General features: G+C 44.8%; 1 protein-coding gene across 1 annotated transcript; it reads right to left on the bottom strand.

Annotated features, from left to right (window-relative positions):
• Positions 1–12,835: 12,835 nt before the first annotated feature.
• Positions 12,836–13,222, bottom strand: LOC127222140 (60S acidic ribosomal protein P1). Its single transcript, XM_051184022.1, has one exon. It carries the CDS (start codon positions 13,205–13,207, stop codon positions 12,863–12,865), a length of 345 nt encoding a protein of 114 aa, XP_051039979.1. The 5' UTR covers positions 13,208–13,222; the 3' UTR covers positions 12,836–12,862.
• Positions 13,223–16,024: the final 2,802 nt, after the last annotated feature.

The raw sequence follows: 16,024 nt of genomic DNA, 5'->3' as shown, positions 1-16,024 counted from the left end.
TGGCTCTGGTAATTCTTCACCTCAGCCTCCTGCACACCTGGAACTCCAGGGTGGCCTCACCGGTGCCTATGTGCTCACCTGTCCTTTCTCCTTCCCTCCCTCCCTTTCCTCCTCCCTCCCTCTCTCCCTCCCTCCATCCTGTCCTTCCTTATGGAGAGGGGGGAGCACCATGCCATGGCATTGGTGCAGAAATCAAAGGACAGATTTGTGAAGTAAGTTCTCTTCTACCTTTATGTGGGTTCTGAGGGTCCAACTTAGGCTCTTGGGCTGGCACAGGACCCTTAATCAAGATGAGCCATCTATTTTGTCAGCAACAGACCTACTTAACTGTTTTCATTTATTTTTCAATAAATAAATGTTTCTCTGTATCCCTGGCTGTCCTGGAACTCACTCTGTATATCATGATGGCCTTGAACTCAGAGATCCACCTGCCTCTGCCTCCCCAGTGCTGGGATTAAAGGTGTGTGACACCACACCTGGTTTAAAAGTTACCTTATGTGTATGGGTTTTTTTTTTTTTTAAAATTCTGGCATGTATGTCTGTTCACTACGTGTATGCAGTGCCCAAAGAGGCCAGGAGAGGACATGAACTCCCTGGACGTGGAGTTATAGTTGGTTGTGAGGTGCTATGTGGGTGCTAGGATTGAACTTGGGAACAGCTAGTGCTCATAACTACTGAGCCACCTCTCCAGCTATCCTACCACCTCTTTATTAATAACAAACAAAAAAACTTCGGTCTCATGTGTCCCAGACTGGCCAAAAATCCTCCCATATAGCTGAGGATGGCCTTAAACTTCTGATCCTCTTGCCTCCACTTCATGAGTACTGGGATAGAGGTATCTGCCACCACACATAGTTTGTGTTACTGGGGATCAAATCAAGGGCTCAATGTATGCTGGGCAAACATTCTACCCACTGAGCTATACCCTCAGCCTAAATCAGGCTCATTTTGCCCTTGTCCAATATGTCACCCTGGTAGCAAGACTTGCAAAAGATGAATGTTGTTCATTATTTACCAGTTGTCTGAATTCAAGGGAGTCTACTGCACGCAAATCTACTTCCCTATCCACAGGTGCAAAGAGGGTTGGGTTTTGTTTGTTTTTTCCTCAAGGATAGGGCTGAGCAATCTCTATGTAGTCTAAGGCATGGGGAAAGGTGCTTGGAGGTGATGAAAGTGTTTGTGGTCTCCACATGTGTGGTCAAAGTTCAGGGCTCCTAAACTACATATTCCCAAAATGGTAGCTTCATGGGATCTGATGATCAAGTTCTGGGTCCTCTGAAGTTAAAAGGTCACCTATCAGACAGACAACTGTGCAGCCCTAACAGCTAATTTGAGGTGGACAAACAGGCGTCTAAGCTGAAGAACCTGAAGAACCATTTCCACAACTGTTACCATGGTGACTGGGTCGCAGATGTCACAGACGGCAGAGCTAATGGGAAAGCTACTTAGCTGTGGTGGCCTGGAAATCAGTGGTCAAAGCCAGCAATGGAATGAGAAGGCCTGTGCAAGTTTACTGGCTTCAGATGTGTCATCCCATGGGTCAGCCTCAGTCACATCCTCCCCACTGAAGGACGACTGGGAAACCCCTTCCAACTGCATGGACTAAGAGAACATGAAAGAACAGTTCTCTGAGACAAATCCAGACTTCCGTGTCCAGGAGAGCCCTGCAAGCTGTGCAGGCACCAGCAATAGCCAGAGGGAGGAGTCAAAGGTGGGAAGATTGTGAGTTTGAAGCCAACTTGAGCTATATAGAGATACTTTGCTTCAAGGAAGGGGAGAACTGACACCCCAAGTTGTCTTCTGATCTCCACAAGTGCCCCTAAAGGATAAATGAAATGGATAGCCTACCTATGTCTACCAAGGGCTGGGATTAAAGCTATGCACCAGCTGAATGTAATAAAAAAAAAATTCAAAACTAGATTTTAAAAAATCTTTAAAAAGAAACACAAACCCAAACATACAAATAAATGTAAAAGAGGTGAGTGTGAGATGATTCATCAGAAAAAGGCACTTTCCACCAAGCCTAATGACCTGAGTTTAACCCCTAAGATTCACATGGCAGAAGGGGAGAATGGACTACCACGAGTTGTCTTCTGACTACAGGCACTGTGACATGTGAATACACAGGATGAGTAAAACACATGCCACTTAGGGAAAAACAAAACAAAACAAAACAAAACAACAAGACCAGGCATAGTGGTGCACATCTTTAATCTCAACACTGGAGAGGCAAGTGGTTCTCTGTGAGTTCCAGGCCAGCCAGGGCTACACAGTGAGACCCTCTCTAATCAACAAAGAAAACAAAGCACACACACACACACACACACACACACACACAGAGCTCAGTGAGTAGAATGTTTTTATCTAGTAAGCATGAGTTATTGGGTTCTAGTATCACATAAGTGAGCTTGAAAAACCAAAATAACTAAATAAACAAGTAAATCTTTAAAAGGAAAGAAATAACAGAGAGACCTTGCCTTAACAAGGTGAGAGGGCTGAACCACTCTCAAACATTGCCCTTGACCTCCACACATACTCTGGGGCATGCACACAAACACACACAACAATAAGGAATAAAATTAAATTGAAATAAAAAGTCTGGGCATGGCTGCACATGCCTGTAAACCCAGTGCTAGATGAGGGGTCAGGCCAGGACAGAAGGAAATTGATGGAAAGTGTTGGAGGATGGTACAAAGTCTTCCTCTGGCCTTCTTGAACCTACACATACTTACATGCACACACACACACAAAGCTAGATTATATTAATGATACTTTTTTCTTTTCGTTTTTTTGGAAATATGGTTTCTCTGTGTTCTGTGTAGCTTTGGAGCCTGTCTGGGCATTCTATATGTAGACCAGGCTGGCCTTGAACTCACAGAAATTCACCTGCCTCTGCCTCCTGAGTGCCAGGATTAAAGGTGTGCACCACCACCTCCAGGCTAATGATACATTTTAATCTAGGATTTTGCTGGAGGTCCTTGGTGACCTCAGCCTAGGTGGGGTCTCCTGTGACATCTTCTTTTCCTTTGTACTTGATTGCAGACAAGTGGGTGGGATGTGAGCATCACTGGTGCTTGTCACCCTGACTCAAAGAGGACAAAGCAGAGTCAAGCCCAGGTCTCCAAGGTGAGTCAGGCTGGCCTGGGCAAAGGAGGGTTGTCCTTACCAGAGGCAACCCAGCCAGGACAGCCACTCCATTGAGGAGGAAAGTTAGATCTCCAGAGGAAAAGGGATCTGACCCTCCAACCTCCTGCAGGTCAACCTCCACCTTCAAAAGCAAGGCTTTAGTCACTGGCCCCAAAGGCGTTGAGTTGGGAACTTGAAGACTGACCCCAGTGGGTTGAATCCAGCCTAGTGGTGCTCATTTGGCTTGTAGGTGTTTTGGAAATGTTTAGCAATCATTAAGTTTAAAATGGAAGAGTTCACATTCAAGCCTGGGATTCTTGTTTCTGTTGAAAGGGACAGTCAGGCAAGGGCTTATTTCTGACCTTGAGAAGCAAGTTCCAGCCTCCATCTGCAGGAGCCCGCCAGGAAGTCCTTATCAGTGCCTCTGCTTCTGTTATCTGAGTAGCCTTGGTCTTCCGGCAAGTGAAATTCTGAGATGGGGCTAACACACCCTGGAGAACTATGCTATGGATTCTTAGATGAGTCTCTTCACTCTTTTCTCATCTCTTTAGATCTACTACCCTTATGGCCAGGCTCTGGGCCATCAATCCCAGTGAAACTGTCTGGGATGGCACTTGTGACCCAGCAGGTGGACTGCCTAAGGTCCTCACACTCAGGTATGTCTGGGACTCACAGGGTGAGGCCCTTGATGCTTCTGTCACAGGTCCAGGGTCCAGGCTGCTGGGATGGGAGGGTGATTCATGGCCAGGCTGTCTACTCTCACGGGAGGGTGACTCATCCAGGGCAGCTGCAGCAGGCACACCTGGGGAGGACTTCTGGCTCTGCTCCTTACAACTATGTGCCATTGATGAGTGAGTCTTGGCTTTGGTGTCTGCCTCTCCAGTGTGAGGCATCCAAACTATCTTAAGATGATGTTGTCAGCCTTCAATATAGGCAACACTATAGTAAAAAGTATAAAGAAATGGTCCAGGTCTGTGGAATGTACTTGAACAGTAACTATGACTAAGACTCATGTTGTCATAGAAGGAGATTTTTGTGCCTTCCCCAACATCTGATAAGGTCTGGAAACATCATTTCTGACAGTCACAAAGGGAGAGGGTGCTACAGTCTTGTAGTGGGTAGATACTAGGAAAGTAATGAAACATTCTAAAATATCCTATACAGGCCATGGACCCCAGTCAACTGAATGTGTTGGCTACCGATCTTGGTGTCCTAAGTTTGGTCCCTGGAACTCACAATCCTGGAAGGGAAGAACCAACTCCCATAAGTTGTCTGTCCTCTGCCTTCTTGGCATGCCATGGCACATATGTAGCCATATACACATACAGGACATTCCTCAACACCAAGTTATCCAGTTCCCAAAAGTAACCATGCATGTGGTAAACATGTGACAGGGGAAACATAAGGTGTGACCCAGAAAGGCTCCTTGGAAGACATGCCCACACTGGACATGAAAGATGGCTAGGAGTTAGCAAAGCCAGAGGAGAGAAAGGGCTCTGAGTGAGAGAAACTGCAAAGGCTGAGATCTGCAGGCTAGACCTAGCCTGGTGTCTTTAGATACTAAACTTCTATGGTGCCTGCATCTAGGAGGCAGAGCTGGAAGGTCTTCCAAAGTCACATGGAGAGCCTAGATTTCACCCAGAGTCAGAATGAGAGTGGCTGAATGGAAGGCCTGACTGGACTACGTTCTGAGTAGCTCCTTACAAGGGCCTAGAAGCAGGGAGGCCAATGAGGAGGCTGCTGAGGCCCAGTGCAAAGAGAACCTCAAGGATGCCATGAGGTCTTATCAACAATATGTTCTTAAATTTCTTAAGCATATTTACTGTGGAGGTGGAGGACAAGCAAGGTGGGGTACAGGATGACTTTAAGGGCGTTACCTCCTTTTACCATGTGGGTTCTAGGCATCAAACTCAGGTCATCAGGCTTAGCAGCACACGTGCCTTAAGCTGTTGAGCCATCTTGTGAGATCCTTGCCAACTATTGGATCTGAGGGGTGACAGCGCTGTCGCTCTGGTGATCATCTGACAGCTGGGACTGATGGTGTCCCTGAAGAAGTCTAGACCTCTGGCAAAGAGAACCAAATAGTGAACAGAAAACCCCACAAAGGTTGTCAGAGATACTTGGGGCCATGGGAAGGGCAGCAGGGGACAGTGGCCTCTGCTACTTGGGGCTTGGAAAGTTCCCTTAAAAAAAAAATAAAACACAGGCCAGGTGGTGGTGGCACACATCTTTAATCCCAGCACTTGGGAAGCAGACACAAGCATATTTCTGTGAGTTCATGGTCAGCCTGATCTACAGAATGAGTTCTAGGACAGCCAGGGCTAGGACAGAGAACACCATTTTGAACTACCCCCCCCCCCCAAAAAAGTCAAACCCAAGCAGAGCCAGAGAACTAAATGGAGCAGAAGCAGCCTTGTGGCAGTAAAGAGGCAGCAAAATCTCCAGCCTCTGAGCCTCCATCCTGGGACACATCCCCCTTGGCAAACATCCACTCAAGGTTGATTTCATCATCTTCAACCAAGTAGTTGGGTTTGACCTAGTCTGCTTTTCTGAAAGTCTGAAACAATGTCTAGCAGTCCTCAGGGTCGAGAAATCTTTCCCAGGGAGATTTCCAAGCAAGACAAGTCAGTCATCTTAAAAGTGTATTTTCCAGCACTGATAAGGCTATTCAAATTGCAAAATCTTGAGCAAGGGCCAGGTATGGTGGTACATACCTTTAATCTCAGTATTCAGGAGTCAGAGGCAGGGTGCCCATGGTCATGTCAGAGGAGCAACTGATGGCAATTGACTTCATGGTGTCAGCCCACGGGAGGCTGGCCCCCAGATGGTGACAGCAGGGGATTTCTGTGAGTTCAGGAGGCAGTATAATCTATATAGTAAGTCCCAGCCAGCCAGAGCTGAAATCCTGTCTTAAGAAAGAAAGAAAGAAAGGAAAGAAGGAAGGAAGGAAGAAAGGAAGGAAGGAAAGAGATAGGAAGGAAGAAAGAAATCCAGGTGTGGTGATCTTTGTCTTTAATTCCAGGACTCAGGAGGAAAAGGCAGGTAAATTTCTATGAATTTGAGGCCAGCCTAGGCTGTATAGAGAGGCCCTGGCTAAAAAGAAATAAATATATAATAAAATGTCTTCTTTGGGGCTGGGTGTTGGTGGCACATGCCTTTAGTCCGAGTTCCAGGACAGGCTCCAAAACAATACAGAGAAACACTGTCTCCAAAAAAACAAAATAAATAAATATCTTCATGGGGCTGGAGAGACGGCTCAGTGGGTATTGTTCTTACAGAGACCAAGAGTTGGCTCCTTGCACCCACATAGTGGCTCACAACTGGGGGATCCAACACGTCCTTCTCTAGGAGTACCAGATACATACCTTGTGCAACAATGCATGCAGCCAAAATCATATACACAAAACAAGTAAATCTACAAAAAAATTAAATTCCAAGTGAATAAATGGTGCTGGTTTTAAAGCCCTGTCTTAAGGTAGTTTGCTGCATTGCAAACATCCACTCAAACAAGAACCTATTTTAAATGTGCATCAGCTTCCAGGAACCCTGGGAAGTGGTCTGCCAGCAACTTGCTAACTTCCACATCAACCTTGTTTAGAGAAGGCATTTCGATGAGGAAGTGGAGGCGGGAAGAAATCAGAGTCCTTCTTGGCCACAGCCTCTGAAAAGGACAGGCTAACTTTGGACTAGTTCTCGGCCACAGACCTCCATGTGATCAGGCATGTAGGTGGACTGCAGGCAGCTACAGAGGTTCAGACAGGCAAGCCTTCTGGGATGTGAGGAGAGCTGCCCTTGCCCTTCCAGACTTGGTATAGCCAACCAGCCAATTAGCCTTCCTGTCTCTCCATATACTTATGCAAACCTGTGTTCTTGGTTGGGATACCTCCACCACAGACCTCTTTATGAGGCATGCTCTGTCAATCAAAACCTTTTTTTTTTTTTTTAAAGACATGGCTTCTCTGTGTAGTCCTGACTGTCTTGGAACTTGATCTGTAGACCAGGCTGGCCTCAAATTCACCTGCCTCTGCCTCCCAAGCTCTGGGATTAAAGGTGTGTACCACTATCACCCAGCCAAAGTCTTCTTTTTAAAGATAGGGTTTCATATATCCCAAGATGACCTTGAACTCAATATGTATCCAAAGATAATGTTGAGCTTTTGGTCCGCTAGACTTTATGTTCCATGTGCCTAAGTTACAAGCATGCATCAGTCACCATGTCCAGTTACCATGCTCCTGGGAATCAAGCTCAGGGCTTCTGGCATTCCAAGCAAGCACTGTACCACTAAATTACATTCTTAGCTCTTTAACCAAAGCCAGAGCCTTCCCACATGTTTCTACCAGGACCTCACAGCCAGAACTGGGGGAGGGGTGTCTTGAAGACTTGTTGCAGGAGGGGCCAAATGATTATTTTGTTTGTTTGAGGTAGGGCCTTGCTATCTAGCCCAGGCTGGTCTAGAACTTGTGAACTTCCTGTCTTGCCTGTTGAGTATCAAGATAACAGGCTCCAGAGATGCCTGAAGAAGCTTTGGGCAAAGGTAGGGCGGTGGTGGCAACTGGCATTTTCTATCTCCCTTTACACTTCCTGTTTGGCTGGTAGGCCTAAGGGTCTGCTTGCATGTTTGGTTGCTCAGCCAGCTCCTGTGCAGAGAGCACCAGGCACCTGGCCACCCTCCCCTTTCAAGGCCCTAGGGACCAGAGCGTCTGAGTGTAGAGCCCCTTCCTACACCGGCCTCAGTCCTTCAGCCCCAGCTTGCTTCATGTCCTTTGTTCTGCAGTCTAGGACCCACTCACTATTCTTTAGTTCCCTTGTTGCCTGCCTGGAATCACATATTTTCTCATTATGATATGGAGACCATACTCACTACTTCCCACATAATATTGAGAAATGACTTCACAGGTGTGCTCAGGGCAATTTTCACATAGAAAGTGCTCAATACATGCTAGTCATCATTTCCATTCCATCCTCAGATCATGTCCTACAAGTAGATACTATTATCCATTGTGCCTACATTAGTGAAACCTAACCCTAACAGGTGTGAGACACAGCAAGTCCTAAAGTCTCACCTGTCAGCCTAGGTTCTTTCTACATACACTTCTTAGGTAACCTAGGCCAAGGCCATGTGAGAAAAATTTCCAAAGATTTATTTTTAAAAATTTCTTTTTAAAAATATTGTGTGTGTGTGTGTGTGTGTGTGTGTGTGTGTGTGTGTGTGTGTGTGTGTGCAGTTGCCTATAGAGGCCAGTAGAGGATTTGGATCCCCTGGAGCTGGAGTTATAGGTATTTATGAGCCGCCCAATATGGTGCTGGGAACCAAACTAGGGTCCTTTGCCAGAGCAGTGAGCTTTCTTAGCCACTGAGCGAGCATCTCTCCAGAACTTTAGTATTTTTCTTTTAGGCAGTCTTGCTATGTAACCTGTTCTGACCTCAGATCCCAGCTCCTCCCACCTTGGCCTCTCCTGATCTGGTGAGGACCACTACATCTGACTCAGAAGATATGTTTTGGGTTTTCTAAGGGAGTCTGGCGATGAAGACTGGGTGCCTTGAATCTGCCACCCTCCTATCTCAGCATCCCAAAGGCTAAAGTCACAAGGGTGTGCCACCACATCTGTCAGTGACTTGGAAAATTCTGTTATATTAATTCCAGCCAGGTGAAGTGAAATACACCTATAATCCAGAGGCAGGAGGACAACCATAAATTTGACACCAACCTGACAAGTCCCAAACAAGGTAGGGCTACAGACAGAGACTGTCTAAAAAACAAGTCAGGCCTTTGACTCCAGCACTCTGGAAACAGACAGGTGATCTCTGTAAGTCAGAGGGCAGCCTGGTCTACATAGCAAGTTCCAAGCCAGCCAGAGCTACACAATGAGACCCTGTTTCAAAACAAATTCAGGGGATAACCCCTCAAAATAATGCCTCTAGATCACCCTTATTTTTGTATGTGCATGGTACTGGCATAGAACCCATAGCTTTGGATATGCTAGAAAGTTCTCTGTCATTGTCCTCACACTAAATAACCCCAAAACAAAGGAGAGTTCTGCCTGTGTCATATCCATCATAGTACTTCCAGTTTAATCTAAATAAACTATTATCTCTCTCCTTCCTTCCCTTCCTTTTTTTTTTGTTTTGTTTTGTTTTGTTTTTGTTTTGTTTTCAAGATAGCGTTTCTCTGTGTAGCCCTAGCTGTCCTGGAACTCCATCTGTAGAACAGGCTGGCCTCAAACTAAGAGATCTGCCTGCCTCTGCCTCTCACTTGCTGAGATTAAAGGTATAAAGGCATGCACCACCATCACCAACTAAACCATTCTCTCTTTTCTGTTGATAGAAGACAATGCAGTCAGCCGGGCATTGGTGGCACATGCCTTTAATCCCAGCACTCGGCAGGGAGAGGCAGGTGGATCTCTGTGAGTTTGAGGCCAGCCTGTTCTCCAAGAGCTAATTCCAGGACATCCTCGAAAGCCACAGAGACAACCCTGTCTCAGGGGGAAAAAAAGACAACGCAGTCATGAGCAGGGGAGCCTCTTTGACCTAGAAGTTCCCCAAGGGCAGTCTGTTAGTATTCAGGCATCTGTACTGGCCTGTCTTTGGGGTTCCAACAGAATCAGCTCTCAGCTGCAGCCACTAAGAGCACCACCTGCGCACATTCACTGTGTTCCCTTTTAAAGGGCCCTGTCCACCTCCCTCCCTCCCTTCCTCCCTCTTTCCCTTCCCTCTCTCCCCACCCCTACCTCCTCCCCATCTCCCCCACCTTCCCCTTCTCTCCCCCTCTCTTTTCTCTTTGCAGCTGCTCTTGTCCCCAGAGGCTGGTCTCCCCCCCTCCTCTTTCCCTTTTTTATGATCCCTTTTCCTAATAAAAAAAAAAAAAACAAAAACAAAACAAAACAAAAACAAAAATCCCTCTGCTTGAACCCTGTCACATGGCATCTTTCTCTAGCTGCTTTCCTTAAATTACAACACAGACTTAACTCATTTCCAAGTGACTTCAAGTCCCTCAGGCCCAAAGGTCAAGGTAAGTTAGGAGCTAAAGGCAGTAATTAAACCTGGCTTGGCAGTGCAGGCCTGTAAACCAACTACTTGGAAGGCTAAAACAGTGAGATGTGAAATTCAGTTTTCCTGGGTGACAGAGTGAGTTCAAGGCCAGCCAGGGTGTCAGAATTAAAGGTTAAACAACAAAAGAACTAAGGATACAGAACAATGAATGGTAAGAACACTAGAAAAAAAATGTAGCTAAAGGCACAGATTTCCCTGGAGAGTAAGGGGACCTTACACAGGCTGTTTGACCTCTGACCTTTCAGTGTCCTCAACTGCACAGTGAGAACCCTATCAGCACCCATGTCTTGCCACTGATTTAAGGACTCAGTGACTACAGCCTGTGAGGTGGGGCCTGAAAGCTGTCAGCTCCATGTGTCTTTAAACAGTGACAAGTAAGAACAGGAGCCTGCCCTGGGAAATCAGGATCCTTCAAAAGACCAGTCTGCCAAGCAGACTGCTGAGAGGCTGCACTCTGGGGCAGGATCTGGAATTGGGCCAAAGCTCTCAGCCTTCGGGAAACCATGAGAACATTTCTAACATTTCTAAAAGCATGGTGCATTGTGCCATATACCATACAGCCCCAGCACTTTCTCTCCTGACCTCTATTCTAGGTTCTAGGTAAGACATGGATAATCGTTCCCACATCAGAAGGCCTGCACTAATCCAGGTATAAACTTCAGGCTTTGTGGTCCAGCTTTGTGTTTCTGGTTACAGCTATTCAACTCTGCTATCGGAATAAGTCAGCTAGTTTCTTAAATGAATGCACGTCTGTGTTCCAGTAAAACTTTATTTAGCTCCAGTAAAACAAAAATGGGTGGCAGGCCAGGCATGGTAGAGCACACTTTTAATCCCAGCACTCAAGAGGAATGGTAGGTAGATCTTTGTGAGTTCAAAGGTCCTCATAGTGAGTTCTAGGTTGTTAATCTCATTGGGTGAGAATAAGAACACTAACACAATGGTTTTGGTTTTGTTTTTTTCGGGACAGGATTTCTCTGTGTAGCTAGCTCTGTAGACCAGCCTGGCCTCAAACTCACAGAGATCTGCCTGCCTCTGACTCCAGAGTGCTGGGTTTAAAGGCATGCGGCACTACTGCCCCAGTGCAATTTTTAAAAAAAATATAGCCAGATTATTGCTAATACCCAAATGGTTTGTATAGAAACAACAATTTTCTCTTAAAGCCATTATAATAACCTCCTTGAGTGCCCTATCATGTTGCAGAACTACTTTAACTACAGAATCTAGCTGTGGGTGGATCTTGGTCTATTTGGTTTTAACAGGCACTTTCCCTGGTATGCCAATAGGCACTATGCCTTGGAGTTTCCTTTTGACCTACCCTTCAGCCATTTGTTGAGAATAGGGGTGACATACTGTCTTCTTTTTGTTTTTGTTTTGAGACAGGGTTTCTCTGCATTGTTTTGGAGCCTGTCCTGGATCTCGCTCTGTAGACCAGGCTGGCCTCGAACTCACAGAGATCTGCCTGCCTCTGCTGGGATTAAAGGCATGTACCACCAACATCCAGTGGTTTGCTCTCTTCTCTAAGTACTTCCTGTTGCAATTGGGGCATTGTTGTCAGGGCCCAGGAAGGCTGGAATGTTGGTCAAAAGGCAGAAGGGATTCAGGTAGGGGGTTATTTACTAGAAACATCTGGTTCACAGACCCAGGAAGAGACAGGGAGCAATCACATTGGCTGAATTAGTTCACATCAGCTTTCAACAAGTCCAGGGGTCACAGCTATTTGGAGCAGTTTGTTGTCAGTAGTCAGAAACTGATTCCTTGATGGTGTCTGTCAGCCTAGTACAAATCTGTTGGGGCAGATACATATCAAGGACAGGAATCAAAATTTAGGAACTTAAAAGAAATCTTACATTTGGAGACCACAGCCCTGGTAGTTGTGGGGAGGAGAGGAGTCCCAAGACCAGGGGAAAGAGAGAGACCCCACCCTCAGGAACAGGAGGTAGGGAAACTTGGGCTGTAGTTACCTGGGGTCCTTTAACCTGTGAGAGGTGGATCCAAGTCTAACTCAAGTTTATGTGACACTTCAGTTTGCAAAAAAGGATACAAGTTTTAGCTGAATTAACCTCACCATTGTTTGTAATCTGTACTGAAATCTACATTGTAGAAAAAGTAGCTAACAGGTATCTGTAAAACAGCTGGAGTAGAAGGAAGCCTCTGAAGCAGGGCAAAAGCTATGGCTTTGGGTTAAAAAGCATGAAAATGTTTTCCTCTCTTCAGAGGGTTGGATAGAGATGAGGGTTGGATGATTAGCCCCATGAGAAGCACCTTTAAATCTATACTTAGATGACAATCAAGGGAAATTTAAAATAGTTTATAAGAATTCCATTGATTGTTAAAACTCTAAAGTTTTTGAAATCTCAGTATAATAATAGAATAGAAAGGGAAAGAAATCTGAAATCTGAAACTTTTATTACAACTTGCATTTCATACTTTAATTTTTTTTTTTTTTTTTTTTTGGTTTTTCGAGACAGGGTTTCTAGCTCTGTAGACCAGGCTAGCCTTGAACTCACAAGAGATCCATCTGCCTCTGCCTCCTGAGTGCTGGGACTAAAGGCATGCACCACCAACGCCCAGCTAAAATATTTTCTTAGACCCTCAGACTTTATATAAGTTTAAACCTTTTTATTTATTTATTTATTTATTTATTTTTTACAGGTTCATCTTTTTATTGGACATGTTAACAAGAGGCTTAGTCAAAAAGACCAAAACCCATGTCATCATCAGACTCCTCAGATTCTTCCTTCTTTGCTTCCACTTTCTTCTCCTCAGCTGGGGCAGCAGCGGTAGAGGGGGCAGGACCACCCGCTGGTGCAGCTCCAGCTGCTGGAGCAGGTCCACCAGCCCCTACATTGCAGATGAGGCTCCCAATGTTGACATTGGCCAAGGCCTTTGCAAACAGGCCAGGCCAGAAAGGTTCAACATTGACACCGGCTGCTTTAATGAGGGCATTGATTTTATCCTCCGTGACCATCACCTCGTCGTCATGAAGGATGAGGGCGGAATAGATACAGGCGAGCTCAGAGACGGAGGCCATGTTGCAGACTGCCGGCACGGTATTAGTCGCCGGATGAAGTGAGGGCCTTAGCTTCCTCGGAAGAACCTAGCACCTTAGCGGCAGCTGAGGAAAAGTCTATTTATTTATTTTTTTAAGTGGGTATGGTGGCACACTTAATCCCAGTACCTGGGGGACAGAGCCAGGCAGATCTTTGTGAATTCAAGGCCAGCTTGGTCTACAAAGTGAGTTCCAGGACAGCTAGGGCTCTGTAACACAGAGAGACCCAGTCTGGGAAAAAAAAAAAAAAAAAAACATATATATTCTAATAATTTACCATGAGACACAGGTGGTTAATTACTGAGCCCAGTCATTGCAAAGCAAGTTCCTTTAAATAAAAGAATAAAAAGTTTCATCTGAAACCTGTTTATCCTTTAGTATGAAGCCTGTCAGCAAGCCAAACCTGTCTGCCTCTCTCATCAGGAGAAATAGTACTTCTAGAAAAAGACTTGGTTTTTACTTATGAAATAAACTGACAAAGATAGCTGTAGCCTTGGGGAAGGAGCTGGTTTCAGCTGCAGCCAAACAGACAAAGCTACATGCAGTTAGTCTAGCCATCAACACCTGTCAGAGATCTGAGAAGGATAAATTATAGCAGGAAATATAAACCCAATGACCTCTGTATTGATTAAAATGACAGAGATTTGCCAACTACCTGGACAATAACCCTAGCAGGCTCTGTGATCTCAAAGGCTTCATTGTGGGGCAGAGGTGATCTTTGGCTGTCATATCTTCAACTGTTGTATAGGACAGCACAGGCCTTCGGCTACCAGACCCAGAATGTTTGAGAGATTTTCTTGTGGATGAGGAACTTAGGAAAATGTTTGTGCAGTTTGTGCAGAGCTCTGACAGCAGGTAAGGCATGGGCAGTATTTCCCAGTGGTTTGTGCCACCAAAATCCAGTTCTGTGCCCCATCTGTGTTTTATCTCCAGGAGCTAATATGTCTGTCACAGGAAGCTTCTTCCATTAAACATTTAAATGTCATATTAGGCAGCTCTCTGAAAAAGTTTTGAGAGCCACTTATTAAGTGTACCTGCTTTTTAAGTAAACTTTACTTGTTAGTTATTTGCTTTAGGCTTAACCTTGAAAACACATACAGGAAGCAAAATAAAATCTATATCTATAATTATTTACACTAATACTTAGCATGACTACAAGTATAGTTCTGAACACACTAAAGAATTAGATCATTTATGATTAAGATATACAAATTATCAGCCACCTTATTTGTAAGGTGACTGATAATTTGTATGATAATTTGTATATCTCAATCATCTTTAACAGTTTACTATAACTTTTTAGCTTTTATAACTAGAATTTGCATTTTTGCCTGGTGCTGGTGGCGCCCCCTTTAATCCCAGCACTTGGGAGGCAGAAGCAGGTATATCTCTGAGTTCAAGCCCAGCCTGGTCTACAGAGTGAGTTCCAGGACAGCCAGGACTATTACATCGAGAAACCCTGTGTCTCAAAAAACAAACAAACAAACAAAAGAGAGAGAGAGAGAGAGAGACAGAGAAAGAATTTGCATTTTTGTTCCTGTTAAGTTTAGCCTTTAAAAAGAAAAATAACAATTTTTTAATTGAAGCTTTTTCAGAATCAAAAGTTTAAAACATATACAGCTTAGGGGAAACTGGAAACTACTTTCCTGGTACTTTCATAGTATACTATTGCCAAAATAAATAAATAAATAAATATTTTTAAAAAAATCACACTTTCTTGAATATCTCAGTTTAACAAAGTTAGAAAAGAAGGATAGACATAGTTCTTAAGTCAGTCTCTGTTAGCCTGAATAGACCTTGGGTAAGGAGAAACTGTCAGATTGCTTAGATCATTGCAGCGTCTTAAGATAGGAATATACCAGGTTCTGTTGTTTAGTGTTTGCTGCTCACCAATTTATTTTTATTTACTTTTATGGTTTTTTTTTGATTGTTTGTTTTTTGAGTTAGGTTTTTCTCTGTAGCCCTGGCTGTCCTGAAACTTGCTCAGTGGATCACACTGGCCTTGAATTCAGACATCTGCCTGTCTCTGCCTCCCAAGTGCTGGGACTAAAGGTGTGCACCACCACCTCCCAACAGATTTTCATTTTTTTGTGAAACTCCAAGATTTCCTTTTAAAGATTAAAAAAGTCTCTAAACTGTGGGCTCCTGAAATATTAAAACTGAAGTACCCATTTTTACTTCAAGAGGGAAGAAGCAGGGGTACAGCCACAGTCTGGATAAGGCAAAACCAAAGTTCAACAGTACAAACAGCTGGGTGCTCAATAACCGGGGTTCACCCACAGTCCTCTGAGCTTCCCCAGGGGGCCCAGGTCACCTCTCTGGCTCCACCCTTGGCAGGACACAGCCTGTTTTCTCAGCTCCAGCAGGTTCCATTTCATTGTGACTGCTGTTCCCAGTAGCCCTCACTTGTCACCAGCATCGACAAAAATGGTGGGGTCCCTCTCCTGGGTTCTCTTTAGAAACTCTAGGCCTGCCACACAGAGCCAAGTCTTAGCTGCTCTTTGTGACCCCTTCATGCCTTTAAAACCAATTCTTTTACTTATTCATTTATTTTGGTTCTTTTGAGACAGAGTCTCTCTGTGTAAACCTGGCTGTTCTGGAACTCCCTCTGTAGACCAGTCTGGCTTCCAACTCAGAGATGCACCTGCCTCTGCCTCCCAAGTGCTGGGATTAATGGTATGTACCACCACTTCCCAGGTTTATTTTCCCCCCAAGACAGGGTTTCTCTGTAAAGCCAATAGCCTATTTTTTAATTATCTATCTATCTATCTATCTATCTATCTATCTATCTATCTATCA

This window comes from Phodopus roborovskii, unplaced genomic scaffold, assembly GCF_943737965.1.
Source record: "Phodopus roborovskii unplaced genomic scaffold, PHOROB, whole genome shotgun sequence".
NCBI classification, from domain to species: Eukaryota; Metazoa; Chordata; class Mammalia; order Rodentia; family Cricetidae; genus Phodopus; species Phodopus roborovskii.
The sequence above is the reverse complement of the archived record's forward strand: the minus strand, read 5'-3'. Positions and strand labels throughout refer to the sequence as shown.

Bases quoted from the DNA above. Each gene is read 5' to 3' on its own strand.
- LOC127222140 (XM_051184022.1), bottom strand. From the start codon at position 13,207: ATGGCCTCCGTCTCTGAGCTCGCCTGTATCTATTCCGCCCTCATCCTT.